Source organism: Protomyctophum parallelum, assembly GCF_964188405.1.
Source record: "Protomyctophum parallelum genome assembly, chromosome: 16".
NCBI lineage: Eukaryota > Metazoa > Chordata > Actinopteri > Myctophiformes > Myctophidae > Protomyctophum > Protomyctophum parallelum.
The window spans coordinates 22933691-22953181 of record NC_139711.1 but is presented as its reverse complement, the minus strand read 5'-3'; the positions used below and the strand labels follow the sequence as shown (position 1 = coordinate 22953181).

The 19491-nt window shown below is 40.7% G+C and overlaps 2 protein-coding genes across 4 annotated transcripts; one reads left to right on the top strand and one right to left on the bottom strand.

Annotated features, from left to right (window-relative positions):
- The first annotated feature begins 229 nt into the window (after positions 1-229).
- nxt2 (nuclear transport factor 2-like export factor 2) lies at positions 230-3583 on the top strand. 2 transcript variants are annotated; one of them, XM_083786165.1, is made up of 4 exons: positions 230-424; positions 1246-1332; positions 1804-1906; positions 2917-3583. In XM_083786165.1, the coding sequence occupies exons 1-4, from the start codon at positions 407-409 to the stop codon at positions 3099-3101; spliced, it is 393 nt and encodes a 130-aa protein (XP_083642291.1). In that variant the 5' UTR covers positions 230-406; the 3' UTR covers positions 3102-3583. The 2 variants fall into 2 exon arrangements, with proteins under 2 accessions (XP_083642291.1, XP_083642290.1); XM_083786164.1 differs by having other exon boundaries at positions 241-424; positions 1804-1948.
- On the bottom strand, positions 3193-19262 carry acsl4a (acyl-CoA synthetase long chain family member 4a). Of its 2 annotated transcripts, none has more exons than XM_083786162.1 (15): positions 19177-19262; positions 16474-16998; positions 15835-16012; positions 15619-15728; positions 14066-14207; positions 11533-11683; positions 8891-9014; positions 8480-8551; positions 8010-8149; positions 7110-7282; positions 6929-7003; positions 6623-6811; positions 5760-5874; positions 5005-5162; positions 3193-4462 (listed from the first exon to the last, which is right to left on the bottom strand). In XM_083786162.1, exons 2-15 carry the CDS (start codon positions 16828-16830, stop codon positions 4305-4307), a joined length of 2142 nt encoding a protein of 713 aa, XP_083642288.1. In that variant the 5' UTR covers positions 16831-16998; positions 19177-19262; the 3' UTR covers positions 3193-4304. The 2 variants fall into 2 exon arrangements, with proteins under 2 accessions (XP_083642288.1, XP_083642289.1); XM_083786163.1 differs by having other exon boundaries at positions 16474-16985; positions 19169-19257.
- Between the last annotated feature and the right edge of the window lie 229 nt (positions 19263-19491).

Sequence of the window (19491 nt, the reverse complement as noted above, 5' to 3'; positions counted from 1 at the left end):
CGATTCATTGTAAATGTTGAATGGGCACCAAAAAATAACGCTTTTACTTTGAAGGATATCTGGTTGTAGGTTGTAGCCAGTGACCCCTCCGAGTGGAATAGTAAGAGAGTGGCGACTGGCGACACGTGGAACTATCCCATTGAGATAGAATGTGCACTTCCGCGTTCCATTGTTACGATGGGAGTCAACGTTAGTGTCGCCACTCTCTTACTAGATTACTCTGTGACCTGATCCCAGAGGAAGTAAATGCAACGTTTACTTCCTGTAGTGTGGACACAGGAGGAGGGGAAAAGGCAAGCAAGACGAACAAGACGAAATAATTCAGAAAGGGAAAGAAAAGTCTCCACGTCGACTGATTTTGTGTTTATATGTAACTAAATTAACAGTCATTCCGAAGCCCGGACTCATGGCGTCTGTTACAGTGGTAGGTGCTGTTGTTGGGAAATGTGATGATGTTTATGCCTCAGTAGCCAGCTAGCTTGATGGCTAAAGTAGTAAAGCCTCATTTTAATATGCCTACTCATTAATAGCACACAACGGGGTTGGAACTTGGGGCAGTCATAAATAGGTATCTTTATAGAAATGGGTGTTTTAACAAGTTTGACTCTAGCTGAGGGTTATGCAGCATTTATGTAGTTGAGACGACCGTGGCTGGTCCGTCCAAAAGAATATCAAACGACTCGCCCCTTTACCAACTCGCCCCCGCGAGATTTTACAGTTAATTTAGTATTTAGGCCTACCTCCCTCCCTGAAATTATCTTGTATAAAGATTTATTTGATTGTATAGTAGTCGATCTCTATACTCTGTAAAACCAAGAAAGAATAACATGAGACAGAGACGGTGACTGCTTAATTAAGTTAATATAGGACCTTCCAGCAATCTAGCAGTTAATTTCGTTTTATTAAAAACATTTCTCCTGATGTAGCCCATGTTTTGTAATGGCATCATCATGCTATTGTGCCCATGGATATACAGATTACAGAGTGAACTTAACAATAAAAATATATATATATAATACCTTTTTATATAATCACCAACATGAATTACAGTATGTTTATTTACAGCTAGGTAGAGTATTGGGGCGAGATATATTATTTATTTTACAGTTTGATACCCGAAATACAACATAGGCATGTATTCTAAGGGCGAACACACATCCAGATTTAAGCACCGTGGCACAATCACTATAATTTCTCTGACTTGAGCCTGACTAAAATAAAAATGTATTCTTTCTCACACTTAAGGATTTTAGGACACATGCTGACCAGTCATGTAGGTACTCAGAAGAATTCATCACCATTTATTACGACTGCATGGACAAGAAAAGGAGGGTGAGTGAGTGTTGTTGATTTCATGATGAGCTTGCAAATATTAACTTGTTGCCTACTGGTGTACAGTGGTTCCAAAACTTTTTCATGTCAAGGACCCCCAAATTGACACTAATTAGTTTGCAAACCCCCATAAGAGAAGATTTTTACGGCTCTAGCAGTGATTCTCAACCCATTTAATTTCAAGGACCACCCGTTTGACATTAATTAGTCTACAGACTGCCATTTAATGTCATTACTGTCTTTCATTTAACTCTGAGAGTGTACAAATGCAACTATTTGGTTCCATTTGACCATAATAATTTAGCTGGGGACCCCCTGGAACTCCATCGACCCCTGGGGGTCCCTGGACCCCACTTTGGGATTGGGAACCACTGGCCTAGTACAATATGGATTACATGTTATATGGTATTTGTCCTTATCTTACTCTTATTCTATTCTTTCTCTCTACTCACCCTCTCTTTTTTAATACAGAATTTAACACGACTCTACCTGGACAAAGCAACCTTGGTGTGGAATGGAAATGCAGTGTCGGGTGTGGATGCCCTGAGTGACTTTTTTGAGTCCCTTCCGTCCAGTGAGTTCAACGTTCAGACACTGGACTGTCAGCCTGTTCATGGTGAGAATCAACACTCAGCTCCCAAACCAACGACACTCAATATCGCCATGACTGTCTCTACGGTGTACTTTCTTAGAAATTAGTTGTCTGCGTTCTTGATATTATACCGGTAAGTAGGTTGGACTGGCTTGTTGGTATCAGCTGCAATGCACTGGGAGAAGGATTTCAGAGGAGAAGCCCAACACCTAGCATCAGCTCCCAGTACTTACTGCACGGCTTGTCACACCCATTATCTTTAGTTTAAATAAATACTTTTTGAAACATCTAATGGGAAAAAGTGCATGGGGAATTCTCTTCTGGGTCCCTCGTTGTTCTGAAAGGGGGCGGGGACTGCGACGCTCTATAGTACAAAGCAGAACCTCCAGTTTGTGGGCAGTGGCTGAGCATTGTGGAGGAGATATGTAATGGAGAAAATTACAAGAGGATCTATGCACAGATTTATAATGGACTTGAATATGTTGCTTGATATTGTTTTATAGAACCCTTGCACTGTGACTTTGTGATAATCTGCAAATAAAATTTAAGTTTAAAAAAGACTGAGGTTAGGGTCAGACAATGCGTGTAGGTGTGATCAATGCACAGAATGCAGCCTACTGAATTTCTCAAACGTCACAATGTTTTGTGCTGGAGACAGTTGCAGTAGGTCAGACCCGAGTCCCGTTCATGACGACCGTTGCTGCATGTCTCACTTGAAACTATCAATTAAGTCAGAAAAGCCAAATCTTTGAAAAAAGATTAGTGTTGGTTCTCAACTTTTGAACTCAGACCACTAGCATATTTCAAGTGCCGTCCGGCCCAACCATAAAGTTTGACTTAAGATATTTAAAATGTTTTCCCATTGACCACCTGTAGCGGTCCTGGACCATTGGTTGAGAACCAGTGTTTTATTAATGCATTCTTAAAGTTTAATTTATTTGGGTTTCAAATCAAATGTATCTGGACTTCAAGTACATTTCCTCCATTTTCAGAACAAGCTACACAAGGCCAGACGACATTGCTGGTTGTGACCGGCGGACTAGTTAAATTTGAGGGGAACAAGCAGCGTTTCTTCAACCAGAACTTTCTCCTAACGGCTCAGCCTTCGACTAACAGCGACCAGCCTGTATGGAAGATTGCCAGCGACTGTTTCCGCTTTCAAGACTGGAACAGCTGATCAGTGTCAAGAATTATTGTATTATGGTGTAAATTAAGATGTTCGGCTTTGACTTTTGGTTGTTTTGTAATAAATAAGAAATTAAAACAAGTAGAGTACAAAATGACATTTATTTACCACATTTCACAATGCATGTGACTTAATGATGGAATAATTACAGAATTGTAACAGTATTACAGGAACACAACTGCTAAAAGTTCATGTTCCTAAAGTGTCTGTTATAAGACAAAATGACAAAACAAAGAAAATCCTATTGAACAGATGTCACTTCAGAAAGCATTGAGACCAAATATTAGCCTACATTAACCAATTATTAACTGAGGTATACGCAAACCTTTACAGTATGCCAGTGTAAAGCATAATAGCTTAAAATACTTACTCTTTAATAAATAATTCAAGGTGCTCAGACAGCAGTTTTGACAGATGTTGACTTCTATACAACTTCATACTAAGACAGTTGAATAAATTAAATATCTTCCTGAGTCATTGTTTTACACATTACTTTGTTCTGACCATCTCAATGCATTATGACAAACAAAAGTACAAAATAAAGCAATATTGTGGGTTGGCCAGGATAGCACAACAGGATAGGCTACGAGACATCTGTGCTTTCAAGCTTCAGTCTATATCCCATGGCTGGGCCAAATCTTTGTGTAAATATGTTTAAAAACACCTAGTAAACATCACATGGCAGTAACAGGTCACTGTACTACTAGCCTTTTGATCTAAAGCCACCTGTACTATAGGCTCAAGGCACAGTAACATCTTCACCAAAGGCCAATAGAAACTTACTTAGTCATTAACTGCTAATGTTAATATTTGATGGAATGACTAGTAATGCAGACAACCCAAAATACACCGATATATGAAATGTATATTACAAAACAGTACAAATAGATTGAAGTGAATGGCAGTTGAGTGCCGTTGTGGTCTCGCACCCTTTACCCACAGGATTAGAGGTGCCATTTTGGTGCAACTCCGTGAGAATCCAAAACGTGTATTCCTCTCCCAAGCAAAAAAAGTATGGAAAGCAGCACAGTTTAGCCAATCAAGTACAACTATACAGTTTCAGCATTTGTGTTCAAGTCACTTGTTCATACATTTTCGGTACACAAAGTCCTTTAAAAATTCAAATTGGTACCTGAAATGTTATTTACATATTTAAACAGTGGCAATAGGGAGCTCTCGGGTCAACTGTCACATTTATTTACCTCCATACATTCGCTCTATATATTGGATGTAGTGTTTCTTAAGCTCCGTCCTCTTCAGCTTGAAAGCATCAGTGACAAGGCCCGTTTCTGGAGTCCATGGCTCTGGGCTTAGATGGACCTTCACTGGGATTTCAAACCGTTGGAGTTGATCTACATGGATGAAATAGAAGATGCAACAGAGAGGTAGAGATCAGTCATTTTTTATTTATATATATATATATATATATATATATAATGTATTTATTTATTTTCCTGGAGAGTGTAGCTGAGATGTATTAAAAAAAACATAGGCTGTTGACTTAGTTTATAGTTATTGTATATTATATTGTTAATACCTTTTTGAATTGTGTGTGATTACCGTACTAAATACAACTACAATCATTGTATGTATATGTCTTGATGAATTGAATACAGTATGATCACAATGGAAACAAGCCCTGGGGGCATTTCGTGTCATCTTTATAGCATTAATGTTAACCGTACCTTACATTTTGCAAACCGTTAATAAAGTTTTCAATCAATCGAGCTCTGCCGGTTTATTGGGCTCCGTTGTATCATATCGGTGCAAAATCCACATAAAAATTGTGTACTTTAATTGCAGCACAAACATCTACTATGCCGGCATCGTATCGTAAGCGATATAAAATATATCCATCTCAAAAATCCCATATCAGCTGGTTTTTAAATCTTACTCGTAGCGGCCACTTCCTTAATGCCCTTCAGGACCTCCCTCTCCATGTCCGGGTGGGTGCAGATCTCTTCCCATGAGCCTGCTATGCCGCTCCGCTTCGCCAGTTCCATCAGACACTTCTGGTTGGGCACCACAAAGCTGATCACATAGTTCTGCTCACTGCAAGGACGGGGACGACAAAGAGAGTGGCTATTAAGCTCATTTTTATAGACGTTTTGTACAGTAGCCATTTCTATTATTTAGAGTTTCTTTCCCCCCGCTAACTAACTAAGGTTGCATTCACACCTCTACTTCGGGAGACTCGATGCGAATGGGCGGATAAGTTGCATCATTCTTGCATATTTAATTTGCTGCGTTTGCCTTCACATATGGCTGTGTAAATCGCACTAAGGAAACGCAGCAGGGAACGTTATCAATGTGTTCAATTGATGAACTACGCAGTGATATATACTTGAGGTTAGGTAGATTATCCGAAATATAAAATTATTATGCACATGCCATGTTAGCTATAGTTTATAGATCATGCTGAGATAAACATGGGTTTAATTTAGTAATTTAGTATTTATATTTAAACAAAGAAAGTCTCCACTCGGATGCCCACACAGTGATAGCCTTCCATGTTTACGCACAGACAGAATATTCTGCACTTTTTTCTTTCCGTATTGTCTTGTCAGTTGTGTATGTTTTTTCCTTCAATAAAAATTAAGTGAAAAAAAAAAAAAAAAAATATGGCCAGATGGCCATAGATTCACTCACCTGTTTGCATATGCACAGATGTTGTCAATTAGGGCACAAGTCTTCAGAGCCGACTCCACTTTCCCCAGGGACACATAGTCCCCTGCCTGCAGTTTGACCAAGTCTTTCTTACGGTCTAAACAAAATATGAAATAGATTCATCACATCACGCAATAAAATATTAAATAGTGTAAATTACTTGACTCATGAGTATGAAGAAAGTAGTAGTAGAGTAGGTCAACAGATAGTGTATGAATAATGCTTCTCAGGAGAGTCCCATCAGATTTTTACAGTTTCCAAGTTTGTTAGAATTTATTTTGAAACTTTGATAACAATTGATATTTTCCACAGATTGGTTTAGTCATTCCTTTATTCTGTTTCACTATTAACTACCACAAAATGTGATAATTTATCATCATACAGTACGTACATATATATTTAAAAAAGGACCATACAAGTGTTGTGTATGTTTACCCATTGACTACAAATAATGAAGACTTTACCAAGTATGGCAAAGTATTTAATATACATGTCACCATGATGAAGTCAGACAGTCAGATTTAATGTCAATTTGTAAAACCTTTTGGAAAGACTCTTTAAATCAATGCTTTCCTTCAGCTGCATTCAAATTCAACAATAACCAAACAAAAGGTGTTCACTGTATACTATACAGTGAACACTTCACCTTTGTTTGGTGTATAGGATTACAATCTCTTGGAAGGCCAATAAAACATAAAATTGGCAACGAGTATACAGTATGTGTCTTCTAGAGATCTATACAGTGAGTTAAATGTGCCAAAACATGTGGTCATTTTAACTGATTAATTGTTCAGCCCTAGATAGAACAACAAATGAAAGTATGTTTATTTTTATTTTTTACATACCCACTATTTGAAGGCAGCCATCAGGGTGGACCTCTCCTATATCACCGGTGCAGAACCAACGCTGGCCCTTGTCATCCTCAAAAAAGTCCTGATCGTTGCCCTCACTTCTGAAGTAACCCATGGTGACGTTGGGACCACCGATCAGGACCTCACCTCTGGGGAGCGGCGTGTCTTTAGTGGTGTAACCTCCTGTATAAAAACACAAAGGAGAGACGTTAAGTCCTGTGATATGGAAAATGCATTCTGTACTGGGACCCGATTTTGGCGTCATATGATGTCAAGAACTCGCAGCCTGGTCAGCCATACCTTCAGCCCAGTCCCTGAGTCTGATCTCACAGCAAATGAGAGGGGCTCCCACACGACCCGTGCTGATGTCGGCAACTGTGTAAAGTGTAAGCGATCAGACAATCGTAAGTTACTGACCATTTCCATTTTTAGTTTCTCCACTTTTTTAGTCATCTCCCTGGTCACTTTTAGTTACTCTTACCCTCTGTGATGGTGCCTGCTCCACAGGTCTCAGTAAGACCGTAGCCTTGGCCCACAGGACAACAGAAACAGACATTCATGAATCTCTGCGTCGCAGAGGACAGCGGTGCTCCTCCCGAGAGCATCATCCTCACCCGTCCTCCAAGCAGAGATCGCACCTTACGAAACAGCAGCCTGTAGTGACAGATAAGACAGATGTCATTAAGATGGCCTTAAAATGTTTGAATGTCCGAGGGGCGTGGGTTCTTCATTACCGATGGTTACATTGAGTAACTCAATTATGTTGTAGTGGTTCTAAGTAGACACACTACACAAATTCTAAATGAGAAATATTCTAAAGTAAGCCCAAAGAGAAATGCAGTGGATATACACACACAATACTATGACACCCAATGGACTGAATGATGACTATAGATAGCTTGAAATGCTTTTTGGGTTAAGACTGGCTTTAATGCCCTGAACTGAACCTGCCTTAAGCAGCGGTGGCCGAACGGTTTGCGGAGCGGTCTTGATATTGGAAGGTCGCTAGTTCGTATCCCCGGACCGGCACGTTAAAATTACCACCGCTGAAGTGCCCTTGGACAAGGCATTGAACCTCTACCATGAAATGTTCTATGAGCAGGGCCTGGCTGTAAACAAGTTATTGAGCTTAGTCCAGTTACCCTGGGTAAACATAGTACCTTTCCTTTCCTTTCCTGGATGTATAACTGAAATTACTTGAATTCACTTATTGTGAATGCTCTGATGAAGGTTCATAGCCGGCCTGAAACGCGTTTAAAGCGTTCCATTTTGGTGTGTGCAAATAATGAAATGGAAATGTGAATACTTTGTCTGCCATTGAACTACACAAATTCTCTGTAACCTGTGGGCAACATAACGAGGACAGAACAGGCTCTCTTACGCGTTGCAGAGTGGTGCATCGTAGCCTTTCTTGATCTGCTCCAGTTTGTAGTTGTAACCCAGATTAAACAGAGTCTTCTGAATGTAACTCATCTCTTGCACTTTGCTCATCACATTCTTGTTGATGCGATCCATGATTTCCTGGTTGGGGAAAAGACGAAGAGTGATTGATATGAGCTGAGAACAGGGAGGACACAAAACATAGAACCAGTGTTGATTTTGGCAGCACATTCTGATTTTAGTTTTAGTCATAGTCTCTTGAATAATCTTTTCATTTAGTTTTAGTCACCTGGAATGTCTTAGTGCGTCTACTAAATAAAGGATTTTAAGTCAACTAAATCTACAGTTGATTTAGTCGACTAAAATGTATTTTGGCGGGCCTCAATACTGTTGTAATTAGTCGACGAAAGGGAGGACACAGAACATAGAAATCAAAGGTTAAGAAGAAGTGGTATGAACAAGGGTTCGTACCGGTACGGCTGCCATAAGGGTGGGTTTGAGCACAGAGCTGTCTCCTTTACTCCCCCTCTTTATCTTGGTGGACTGGAAACAAGAGAAAAACATTGCTAATAGATACATACAAGTGAATAGAATATGTGTATAGAATATCCTGCTATGTGAATGTATATACTACTTGCCTCTGTGTGAGTTGTACACTCAATTCAACAAGTGTAATATTCATCTACGTACAATGCTATAGGCTACCAGCCTGTACAATCTATAGGGTAAATTATACAGTATACAGAGTACATTGCTATTTACTTTGTAATGGTGTACTATATGTTCTATATTTCACATTGTACTCGAGCTATACCGCTTATCTTCACATGTTGAGTCAATAGTTGGAAATACTGTCTCATTTGTATACTGTCTCATTTGTACCTGGTCCGACAGCGTCTGAGGAGAGGAGTAGCCAATCCGACAGCCATATGTCACGCATGAGATCTCCGCCGTCATTTCCAGAACATGAGCCAGGGGCAGGTAGGCGATGTATGTATCCTGGGGCCTAGCAGAACACACGGTCAAGCTTAATGTATTAGTATACACACACCATCGCACAATGTAAATAAGTTAGATTTACTTTTTACTTCATGTATGCAGAGACATGTAATGGGCTCTATGCACACAGAATAACTCTTACTACTTCTGGGCTGCTTCCCTACTTACCGATGATACTAATTAAGGCACTGTTCCATTTAGTGTGCAGTGGTTCTCAAACTTTTAAATTTCAAGGACCCCATAACTCTGAGTGTACAAATGGAACCCCTTACGGGTCTATTTGGAACCCCACTCAAGGACACTTTGAGACCCACTGGTGTAGCAGAGTGTTTCCAGTGAGCAAACATGCACAGTAGCAACACCCTGACTCTGTCTGACCACAATGGAACAGAGGCTCAGAGCCTTCATTAGTATCATCAGTAACACATGTGAAGGAAGTAGGGAAGGGGCCCAAGTTCTTTTCAAAATGTCATCACCGTGTGCATAGAGCCCATTGCCACAATGTCTGAATTACACCAAGAAGAAAGACGGTGGCAGCAACAAGTGTCTAAAATCTGCTGCAGTGTCTGCTTTGAATGACTATCAACCAGTAGGTGTCACTGTCCTACCAGACAGCAATGCATGGTCTACATTTCTCAATGTGGAGTCGGGAGACCACCTCCAAGCACTGCAGATGTGCTAGTTATATTGTATTAACATACTTTATACTTCTAGAATCTAATCCATATAGATTGGGGTAAAATTACATTTTGTTCAGAGTGAACTTATACTGTAGCAAACTTACCATGACTTTCAAATAAAGGCTTAGAAATGCCCCCCAAAATATGCTTTATTAATTGATTTACTCTCGATTTATACTTGCACGCTGGTGTTGCATGCCGTAAATAGCAGATCTAGCAGCTAGCAACACGTCACGGTAGTGACGTGAGCTGGCAGATCCGCTATATACGGAGCACACACACTACATTAAGAGTCAATTGTACCTCATGTATATAAACTCAGCAACAAAAGTTTGGACACTTAACTTTGGTCCATTATTTATTTTTACAACGAGGTATAGATTGTAAGGATTGGGCATTCCTGGAATGAGCAACACAGCTAAATGTGTTGGCTACTCTGTGATGATCTGGCTCTGTGGGGGCGAGCGTCATAGATTCTGAAGATATGGGATCGCCACTGGTCCGCTCCAGAATCTCATCCCGATATTTCACTGCATTGAGATTGCCTTCAATGACGACAAGTTCTGTCTTGCCTGTGAGAGAGATACTGCCCCATACCCATTTACACGCACCTCGACAGTGGGTGAGTGTATAAGGCACCCACTGGCCAATAAGGAAATTATGGAAGGAGGTAGGGCCATTCTTTTGGTAAAGAATTACTTCGTCAGGTCATACTGACCTGACGAAGATACTGACCCATACCATACCAAGCTGTTGTGGCTGCGTATGGATCTTCCAGATGCTACTGAGTTCCAACATTGAGTGTCAAATTAATAATGTGTAAAAATGACCAATATGTGTTGTTGTTTTTCTTCATATTACTGTGTGAGAGTGCAATCATCCAAACCACTAAGCCAGCGGTTCCCAAACCTTTTTGGCCGTGCACCCCCGTTACCTCCCGACCTAGCTGAAATATAAACTGCATACGCTATATAGAGACATATATTTCCTATTTATTCACATATATGAACCTGAATATGGCATATGCAGCATATACTTGCCATAATATATTTAAAACAACATACCACCACCATTAGCCTTTTCATGTCGCGCACCCCCTAGAAGGCACTCGCGTACCACAAGGGGTGCACGCTCCACAGTTTGGGAACCACTGCCCTACAACTCAAAGCAAGGGTGAATAGAGCGTCGCAGTCCCTCCCCCTTTCAGAACGACGAGTGGGCCAGGAAATGAATCGCAATGCATTTTAGGCTTTTCTTAAAGTATTTATTTAAAGACTGTTACGCCACGGACAAAGCCAACTCGGATCGTGACAAATCATGACAATGAACACTATGTTTTGGGCAGATCAAATAATTTACAAGAAGAAAAACAAAACAAATAGTGTTGTCTCGTGCCTTTATTTTCTTCTAATGATTTGATCGGCCCAAAATATTGTGTTCATTGTCATGATTTGTCACGATCCGACTTCCGAGTTGGCTTTGTCCGCGGCGTAACCGTCTTTAAATAATTACTTTAAGAAAATCCTATGGGCAAAATGCATTGCGATTCATTTCCTGGGCCACTCGTCGTTCTGAAAGGGGGAGGGACTGCGACGCTCTATACCAACCACTTGCCATTTTGGCAATTCTTTTGGGAGGCGCTAGCCACACATTTAGCCGTGTTGCTCATTCCACGATCGCCCGATCCTTGCAAGCTATACCTCGATGTAAAGGTGACTAATCAACGATTAAAATGATATAAAATACAATACCAATTGGTATCATTAAAGTGGAGAAACAACGGACCAAAGTTAAGTTTCCGAACTTTTGCTGCCGAGTTTAGTCATAAGTGTCTCCGATACTCACCCTAGTCCTGGGATGCGCTCACACTGGCCGGTCATTCCAGCGATCAGGTTGCTGTGGACAATCATGACTCCCTTGGGTCTGCCTGTGGAGCCACTGGTGTACATCACCACAGCCAGGTCCGAGGTCTCTGGCCTGACCACTGGCCTGCTCACTGTGTGAGGACAAACGCTCATCATTAAGCCATTTAGACCCGATTTAAAAACATTCAGGCCTGACGTCGAAATTAAAAAGAAATGTCTTCAAAAAAAAGAGAATTTTCGGAAAGATTTGAGGCACATTTTAACTATTTTTCAAAAATAGCAGACTTACAAGCTCGTAGCGCGCCAGCTTGTAGATCTGCTATTTTTCAATAGCTAAATTATAACATAATGTATGTAACACCAAAAGGGGTTCCCGCTCAAAATGGGTTAAAACATTCACTTTGAAAGAATATATATTCAAAGATTTGCGCCACATTTTTACGATTTTTCAAAAATAGCAGACCTACAAGCTCGTAGCACGCCAGCTTGTAGATCTGCTATTTTTCAATAGCTAAATTATAACATAATGTTCAAAACACCAAAAGGGGTTCCCGCTCAAAATGGGTTAAGCCCTATACTTTGTCATACGATTAATACACCAAATAGTCAAGCTTGTAAGGACCCCCACATTGACACGTATTAGCCCGCGAACCATTTTAATTCCATAGTTGGTTCCCAAGGGTATCTGGTACGTTTTTGCCATCACTTCGGTCAAGGTTCTGCGAGCTGAGGCAATACCAAAAGGTGATATGAAAACACTGCAGACCGACTGGTTGGTCACTATGATCAGAGAGAATCATCACTCGTGGCCTTCTTTATACCCCACCTGAGCTCCCGCATACAGTCATAAGTAAATATTGGAGGTATCTGCATCGGTTTGCCCGTTATCTGTAATGATTTACTCTCATCTTCGTAAGCATACAGGTATGCTTGTGACATCATGCTCAAGTCTAGTACTTTGTCAAATATACTGCAAGCCCAAAATACATGAGATGGCATCATGTCACTGACCCACTGTGACTGCACAACTCGTACAGTATTTTGGAACATTAGAAGTTCACCTAGAGAACGGGAGGGTAGGCTGGGAAAGTGTGACCACTCTTGGTCATTCTGCCCAACCTGCACAAAAAAAAGAGAATGTCACCAATAATAATAATGACGATGTAAACCCAACTCTGTACTTCTCCCTGAATTTATATATATATATATATATATATATATATATATATATATATATATATATATATATATATATAGTTCACCTAGATAATATAAATATGCATCTTTCCCTTTATCTCATGACTGAACCCGTCAGTCATGAGTCATCGATACACAAGGACAGGGACAGACTGTTTGACCCTGTACGACACGTACAGGGTCAAACAGTCTGTCCCTGTATGACCAGTATCTGTATCGATTTACTCTCATCTGACTTGCATTTGACCAGTAGCTGTACTATTTCATCTTCAATATATTACAACAAGGGTGCTGTCTGCAGTGGACAATGAAGAAAGCGAGTAAGAATTGAATTGGCATCATGAAATTACAACAACAATGGAAAAAGAGCTGTGCGCAGACAAATTCCAAAATACATCTCTCAGATGCCTAGCTGTGTATCACAACCAAGCGCATGAAACAAAATAAGGGTTCACAATTGTTATTCACAGCAGCAACTACATTAAATGTATTTTATTTTAATGTTATTTTATTGATTCACATTAATGAAATTTGAGCATTTTAAAGGGAGTAGTTTTATTCTGCACACGTCTTCCCCCATAATGCATGTAGGATGTGCATTATGTTTGTGTCTTTGAATCACAACCAAGCTCACACACTATGCCAGTGGTGACCAAACCTTTTAGCCCATGACCCAAACGAGACATTTGATGTCTCCCCTGGACCCAAGCTAGAAAATAGCAAATCCACAAGCACACAACGAGCTTGTAGATCGGCTATTTTCACTACTTGTTTTCTAATTTATGGAATTTCATTGATTTCTTCATATTGCAGAAGAAAAGATCATTGCATTTTGTTTTTAAATCATGAAAATTAGATTTTTTTTTTAAATGTAGGAATCCAAAAAATAAGGGACCCATAAAAATGTGTCCACATTGGGTCCCGACCCACTATTGGGAACCAGTGCACTATATACCAAATTGGTTCTCAAAGTGGGGTCCAGGGACCCCTAGGGGTCCTTGAGGGAGTTCCATGGGGTCCCTAGCTAAATTAGAGATACCGGTAGTTAGGAAGTAGGAACCAAGTTAACAGAGTTAAATTAACCGTGATTTTACAATATAAAATGGGGGTCCCAGAGATAGAAATGCCATTAAATGGGGGTCCGTAGACTAATGCATGTCAAACTGGGGATACTTGAAATTAAACGGGTTGAGAATATCTGCTAGAGCCGTAAAAATCTTCTTATGAGAGTCTTTTCAAATGGGGGTCCGCGGGCTAATTAGTGGGGGAGTCCTCGACATGAAAAGGTTTGAGAACCACTGCACTACACCACTCACCGTTTTCGGACTGGGCCCCCAGCTCATTGACCGCCTGCATGCTGTGGAGGGTGAGCCCTGCTGGGTACACTTCAGTGCTGCTTGCCCTCTTCTGGTCCACACAGATCACATGTTTCAATGTGGGGATCTGTGAGAGCACACTCTGTACAGAGAGAGAAGAAGAAGCGAGGACAGAACAGATCACCACAAAGCCCGACATCACACGATAAAGATGTTCTCTTGCATCAGATTTCAGCCTAGCTAAAGGGGATGTCGTCATCGGATGGCGGTCGCTGATGGTTTCTGTGGTCAGTCAGCCAATCGTCTTTTATGGAAAATGTGCATTTTGTCAATTACTATCGTGTTGAGATTTTATCATATTTCAGAGAAATGATTGTGCTGTGATCATGTAAGGCTGAGTCTGTGCATTGTACAGGAGGCAATGCAACTAACTAAACTATAGTTTTGGGTTTCTACCCAAACCGGGACCCCATCGGCAAAAAGCTGGCTGCTGAATCTGAAACATTACTTTCTACTAGGGATGTCCCGATCATGTTTTTTGCTCCTGATCCGATTAGATTTTGAGTATCTGCCGATACCGATTTTTCCCATCAAAATATATTTTTATAGAACACCGTTATGCCATATCAAAAATATCCAAAATCACAGACAATATCCAGTCTAATATCATGATATGGATATTGAAACTAGGGATCGCTCTTTTAAATGCCATGATCGGGCCCGATTTACAATCACGTGATCAGATCGGGACAACCCTACTTTCTACCTACCTAATTTCCTATGTTCCCTATGAGCAAGCTACAAATTCATACTGCATCCATTAGACCAGGGGTTCTAAGACTTTCAGGTGAAAATATCTCCAGGTACACAACTTGAATAACACGGACCAAATTTTCAAACACCAGGATGATTCAGAGCCGTTTGTCATGTCTCTGTGACCGTCAAGTGTCAACCACACCCAGTCTCATGACACGCAATGGCCTTTGTAATGACTAATAAATATTTAAAGAGGCTACTATAGCCAAACAGTTAAAGATTTCAAATTGTTGCAAATGTCGGCGTGTCAGATTAGGATCATCGAAGCTGAAACCACACACACACACACCAGCTTGAAAACCCAAAGTACACTGACAAAGACGACGGAACAATAACGGAACTGTGTTTTCTTATTCAATTGAGCCTCTGTGGACGGGTGATACATTCGGCTGCTCTGAACAGTCATTTGCATTTTAACTACTGACTCAGCCATGGACCAGTAGCAGCTCACAATGACCCAAGTCAAGCTGCGTCTTTCTAAATAATAACTTTGAATAATTGCGTCCGCTTTTGTTGTTGTTTGGGTAGTGGAACCGGTCTATCAAATAAGCCTCTGAATTGAAGTTCCCAAGTAAACATTGTAGCGATGTAAAACAGATGTAATTCACTTTACAAATTCTGTAATTGAAGCAAAACTTCAACATCCTTATCGCTTGGGAATCCCACAACATACACAGATCATACATGAGTAGTGCGTTAAGTTTGTTGATGTGGATTGTGGATGGATGTCTGCTCACCTTCAGTTTAGTCTCAAGCAGCTCAACGCTGGTGACGAGATGTGTGACTCCGGTTTCATTCAGTCCAAATGCCACTGCATCTTCTCCAAGGGTGGCATAAAATGTCACCACTGTAGAGTGACGACAGATTAATAAGAGCAAATGCAGCAGCCATAAAACAGAAGGCAGTTAAATGACTGCTAGGTTAGTAATAATAAAGTTGACATTCTTCCTTACAGGGAAAGTTGCGTCTAAAGCAGGCCTGTGCCGTGATCATCCACTCCGCTCTGGTCTCACAGAAGATGGCCACTTTGCTTTTAGGTTGCTGTCCCAGCGCTGCCAGTCCACTGCCAAACTGGTTGACGAGAGTGTCCACGTCCTGGTAGGACAGCCAGCGATAATCTCCCAAGATCAGCTGGAAGGTGGGGGTACTTATTAGACATTTTGTCTTCACATTAATCATGCTATGAAAGTGTTGCTATGCACCATTTACACTCTGTACGTCACCAATACTGGTTTGACCTTTTATGTAGCAGTTGTGTCCTTATTTCACGCATCATATACAGAAGAAGTTTGAATGATGGTGAAATTAATGTTGATTGTGAAACTGATGAGTCGTCATCAGTTCTAATCATCAGTCATCAGTTCCCCCCTTCTAAGTATTGATTGACCCTATCGTGTTAAATTATTTGCTTGGCTCCATGATTGGAACATGCCTGATAAAAGGTCCAATGACCAAAACGTGTGGTTTGGGCTAGATAGTGTACACACCATTTTAACAAGAGATTAATTATCTCACACAATAACCCATTCATTGTCTCTGAAGGATTGTTTTGTTATTTTAAATGCAACTCACTAAAAGACGGGACTGCATACCTTTTTAAATACTTTACCGCTAGGCTGTGGCTCATTCTCTTCACTGAGGACGTCTCTGGTGCCGAGGCAGTGCGACTGTCCAAAACGTTGCACGGCATGTTCAAACAGTTTATCCAGGGTGTCCTTGCCTGGGAAGTCCTCAATGGCCAGGGACTCAAAGTGGTCGATGCAGCGATAGGGCCCCTCTGCGCGGCCCGAAGTGGAGTGGGCCTTGACCCGTTTTGACTGGGCCCGTCGCTGCCCAGCATGGGTGATGTAGTACCAGGGAAGGAAGGACAGGAAAGAGTACAACCACACCAGGAGGTGTAGGGGGAGCAGGAGGACGGAGTGGAGAACAGAGTCTGACTGGAGACCCATGTTGGAGGCACTTCAAGTACCGACAGAACCGTGCAGCCGGGTTTCTGGGGCGGGGGCGATGGACTGGATTTGAGGAGCACGGAGGTTCGTCAGAGATACAGTGGTTTTAAAGCTCACAAATAAATATATCCAGCTGGCCCATGCACCAAACAACACTCGGATCTAAAACTGGAATAAAAAAAACAAATAAAAGAAAACATGAAAATTATATTTTACTATGTAAAACATTTAGTAGATACAAAGTAACAAGGAAAAATAAACCTCAAAGAAAAGGAGATTCAGCATTTCATTTGTTAGTCACATGTTGTCAGCTCTGTGATTAGAGGAAGGTGGTTTCAGAGCCAATTCAAACTGACTAAGCTCATTTACAAACTGTGTTATATTTATATTCACCCTTTCAGTCGTTCCACACCATGTCCCTGACAGCAGCATGTTGACACTTTACTGAATACACTGACAGTCACTATAGTCTTCTAGTCGCCCTCAGACATACCGTAGTACACAACACACACCACATATTTGTACTAAGGGTGTGTCTATCAATAATGCAGGTGTCTTTCCTCTCCTTGTATTTCTCAATAATCTGACGCAATGTTCCCAGGAAGTCACTTTTAGGTAGTTACTTAATAAACTTTGTCCTCAGTCGGTTTGTTTTTTCCCCCCTCTTGCTTTGTTGTTGATGCATTTTCCTCGTCTTTAAAAACAGAACAAAAAAATGATGGGACACTATGATTTAACAATGACACAAGTAGAATTGTGTATCTTATAACCTGCCGTGCCCAAATAAATAAATATATATAAACAAATAAATAAACTTTGTATTGTGTATGAAGTAAATCATGGTGAAGACACAGCCCTATACTGCCCAGACGGTAGACCAACTGCTGGCCAATAGCATGACAAGGATCACAGGCAAACAATGACATCAACACGCTGGCCAATGTTCAACATGATGAGACTCACAGATGACCAATGACATCACCAATCAGGCTCACCCCACTCGGTGGTCAGTGAGAGGTGTCATTCTGGGTCGAGCTAACCTCGAGCATAACCTCTAACCTAGATTATAGTGCCAAGTCGGATGATACGTTTTAGTCGTTCTGTGGTTTAAAATATGGAGTCAAATTACAGAGCCAGGAAGGATGAACACTGGAATGGTACAGGAATGCAGGCAGCTGCACAAATGCAGCTGCACAAATGCACAATGTTAGGAAGAATCCGAGGAATTATGGACCATCGGTCTCCCTGTGTGAGATGTACTTCAAACTTGACTGACATTATGTAGGCCTAAATAAAAACGCGTGTATATATATATATCATGAAATCAGGATCGTGGGATGAACATTGACAAAGATAACTGATAATGTGACTAAGATAGAAAGCAAATATGATTAAAATAAACTCTTAAATTCAATGTCATGGTAATATGTCATCCTTAAAATGTCTGATCCCAAGAAAAGTATATTGGTTTGGTCAGGTGACAGAGGCCACTCTGATAACCATGATGGAACCATTTTGTTAAAATATGTTACGCTATATTCCAGTCTCTCCAGCTCTTTAGTAAATAGTCAAATATATAGTTCCAGGTCAATCTCATCCCATCAGGAGAGAGAACTCCTGATGAACTCCTAACACATGAAATTGCAAGTGATGAAACAAATATGAAAGGGCAGACAATATTAAATTCAAGCTGATGAATTTCCTGATTGGATTAAACGGGTGACCCACCTGAAAATGTATGTTCTATGTTCTGATTGTTAAAGGAGAGAGATGGTGACTCAGAAATAAAAAATGTTTTAAGCCAACTTTAAGATCAGCAAGTTTAAGTTTAATAGTACAACTTCATGTATATATTCTGGCCATATTTCTAAGGTAGCCTATACGAGCAGTCTAAACATCATCATTTAGGATCAGTAGGAAATGCTCTTTTCTGTCTAGTTCTACAGTTAATTAGGATCTCATGTCTAGACGTTACATTGCAGGCAGGGAGGGATGACAGCATCACAGAGAGTCAGGAACAACCACGCAAGATCGCACGAATCAGATTTCCAACTGCCTATTGCCATTTTTAAATGCTCAAATTAAATAATAAAATGTAGCATAATAAAACATATTATGCTACATAACATAATACATCGAAGAGGCCACACACGACACGTTGCTTTCATCATCATACATAGCGACGATGCTACCGCAAGTTCATCATGACTGGAAACTAAATCCAGTTCAATACGATCCAGATAAACTAACGCTTACACAGATCTAAACGGGATCACGTTTGTTTGTAATCAGATTAGAGTGCCCCCCCAACCCCTGCTTAAACGGGCAGGCAGGTCACATTCTTACCTTGAAGCGGCCGTGTTGTACACCCGGGTCTAACGGTTACTGGGTCTCCTGCCAGTGACTGGGAAATGACCGAAAGTAACCCTTTCTAAGGCACTAGGAACCGGAAGTAAATACGTCATCTGATTCCATATTTCTAGACCAATGAGAAGCCACTCCGGACTGTTTCTTTCTTTCTTTCTTTTTTTTTTACAGCTTGAGGTTCATTCTGTGTCAAAGGAAATGGCGTCATGTATCTGTTAGTCAGTGGAACAAGTGGGTTCTATTCTCTCTTATTATTATTTTCTTTACATTCCAATTTCATTCGTGTTTGTTACG

What these genes read in the sequence shown, in the direction of transcription:
- acsl4a (XM_083786162.1), bottom strand. Translation starts at nt 16,830, where the DNA reads ATGGGTCTCCAGTCAGACTCTGTTCTCCACTCCGTCCTCCTGCTCCCC. An exon ending in GCGGTAAAGTATTTAAAAAG is followed by an intron (nt 16,013 to 16,473) that starts GTATGCAGTCCC and finishes CCCACCTTCCAG; the next exon opens with CTGATCTTGGGAGATTATCG. An exon ending in GATGCACCACTCTGCAACGC is followed by an intron (nt 7,283 to 8,009) that starts GTAAGAGAGCCT and finishes CTGTCACTACAG; the next exon opens with GCTGCTGTTTCGTAAGGTGC.
- nxt2 (XM_083786164.1), top strand. An exon ending in GCATGGACAAGAAAAGGAGG is followed by an intron (nt 1,333 to 1,803) that starts GTGAGTGAGTGT and finishes TTTTTAATACAG; the next exon opens with AATTTAACACGACTCTACCT. An exon ending in GGACTGTCAGCCTGTTCATG is followed by an intron (nt 1,949 to 2,916) that starts GTGAGAATCAAC and finishes CTCCATTTTCAG; the next exon opens with AACAAGCTACACAAGGCCAG.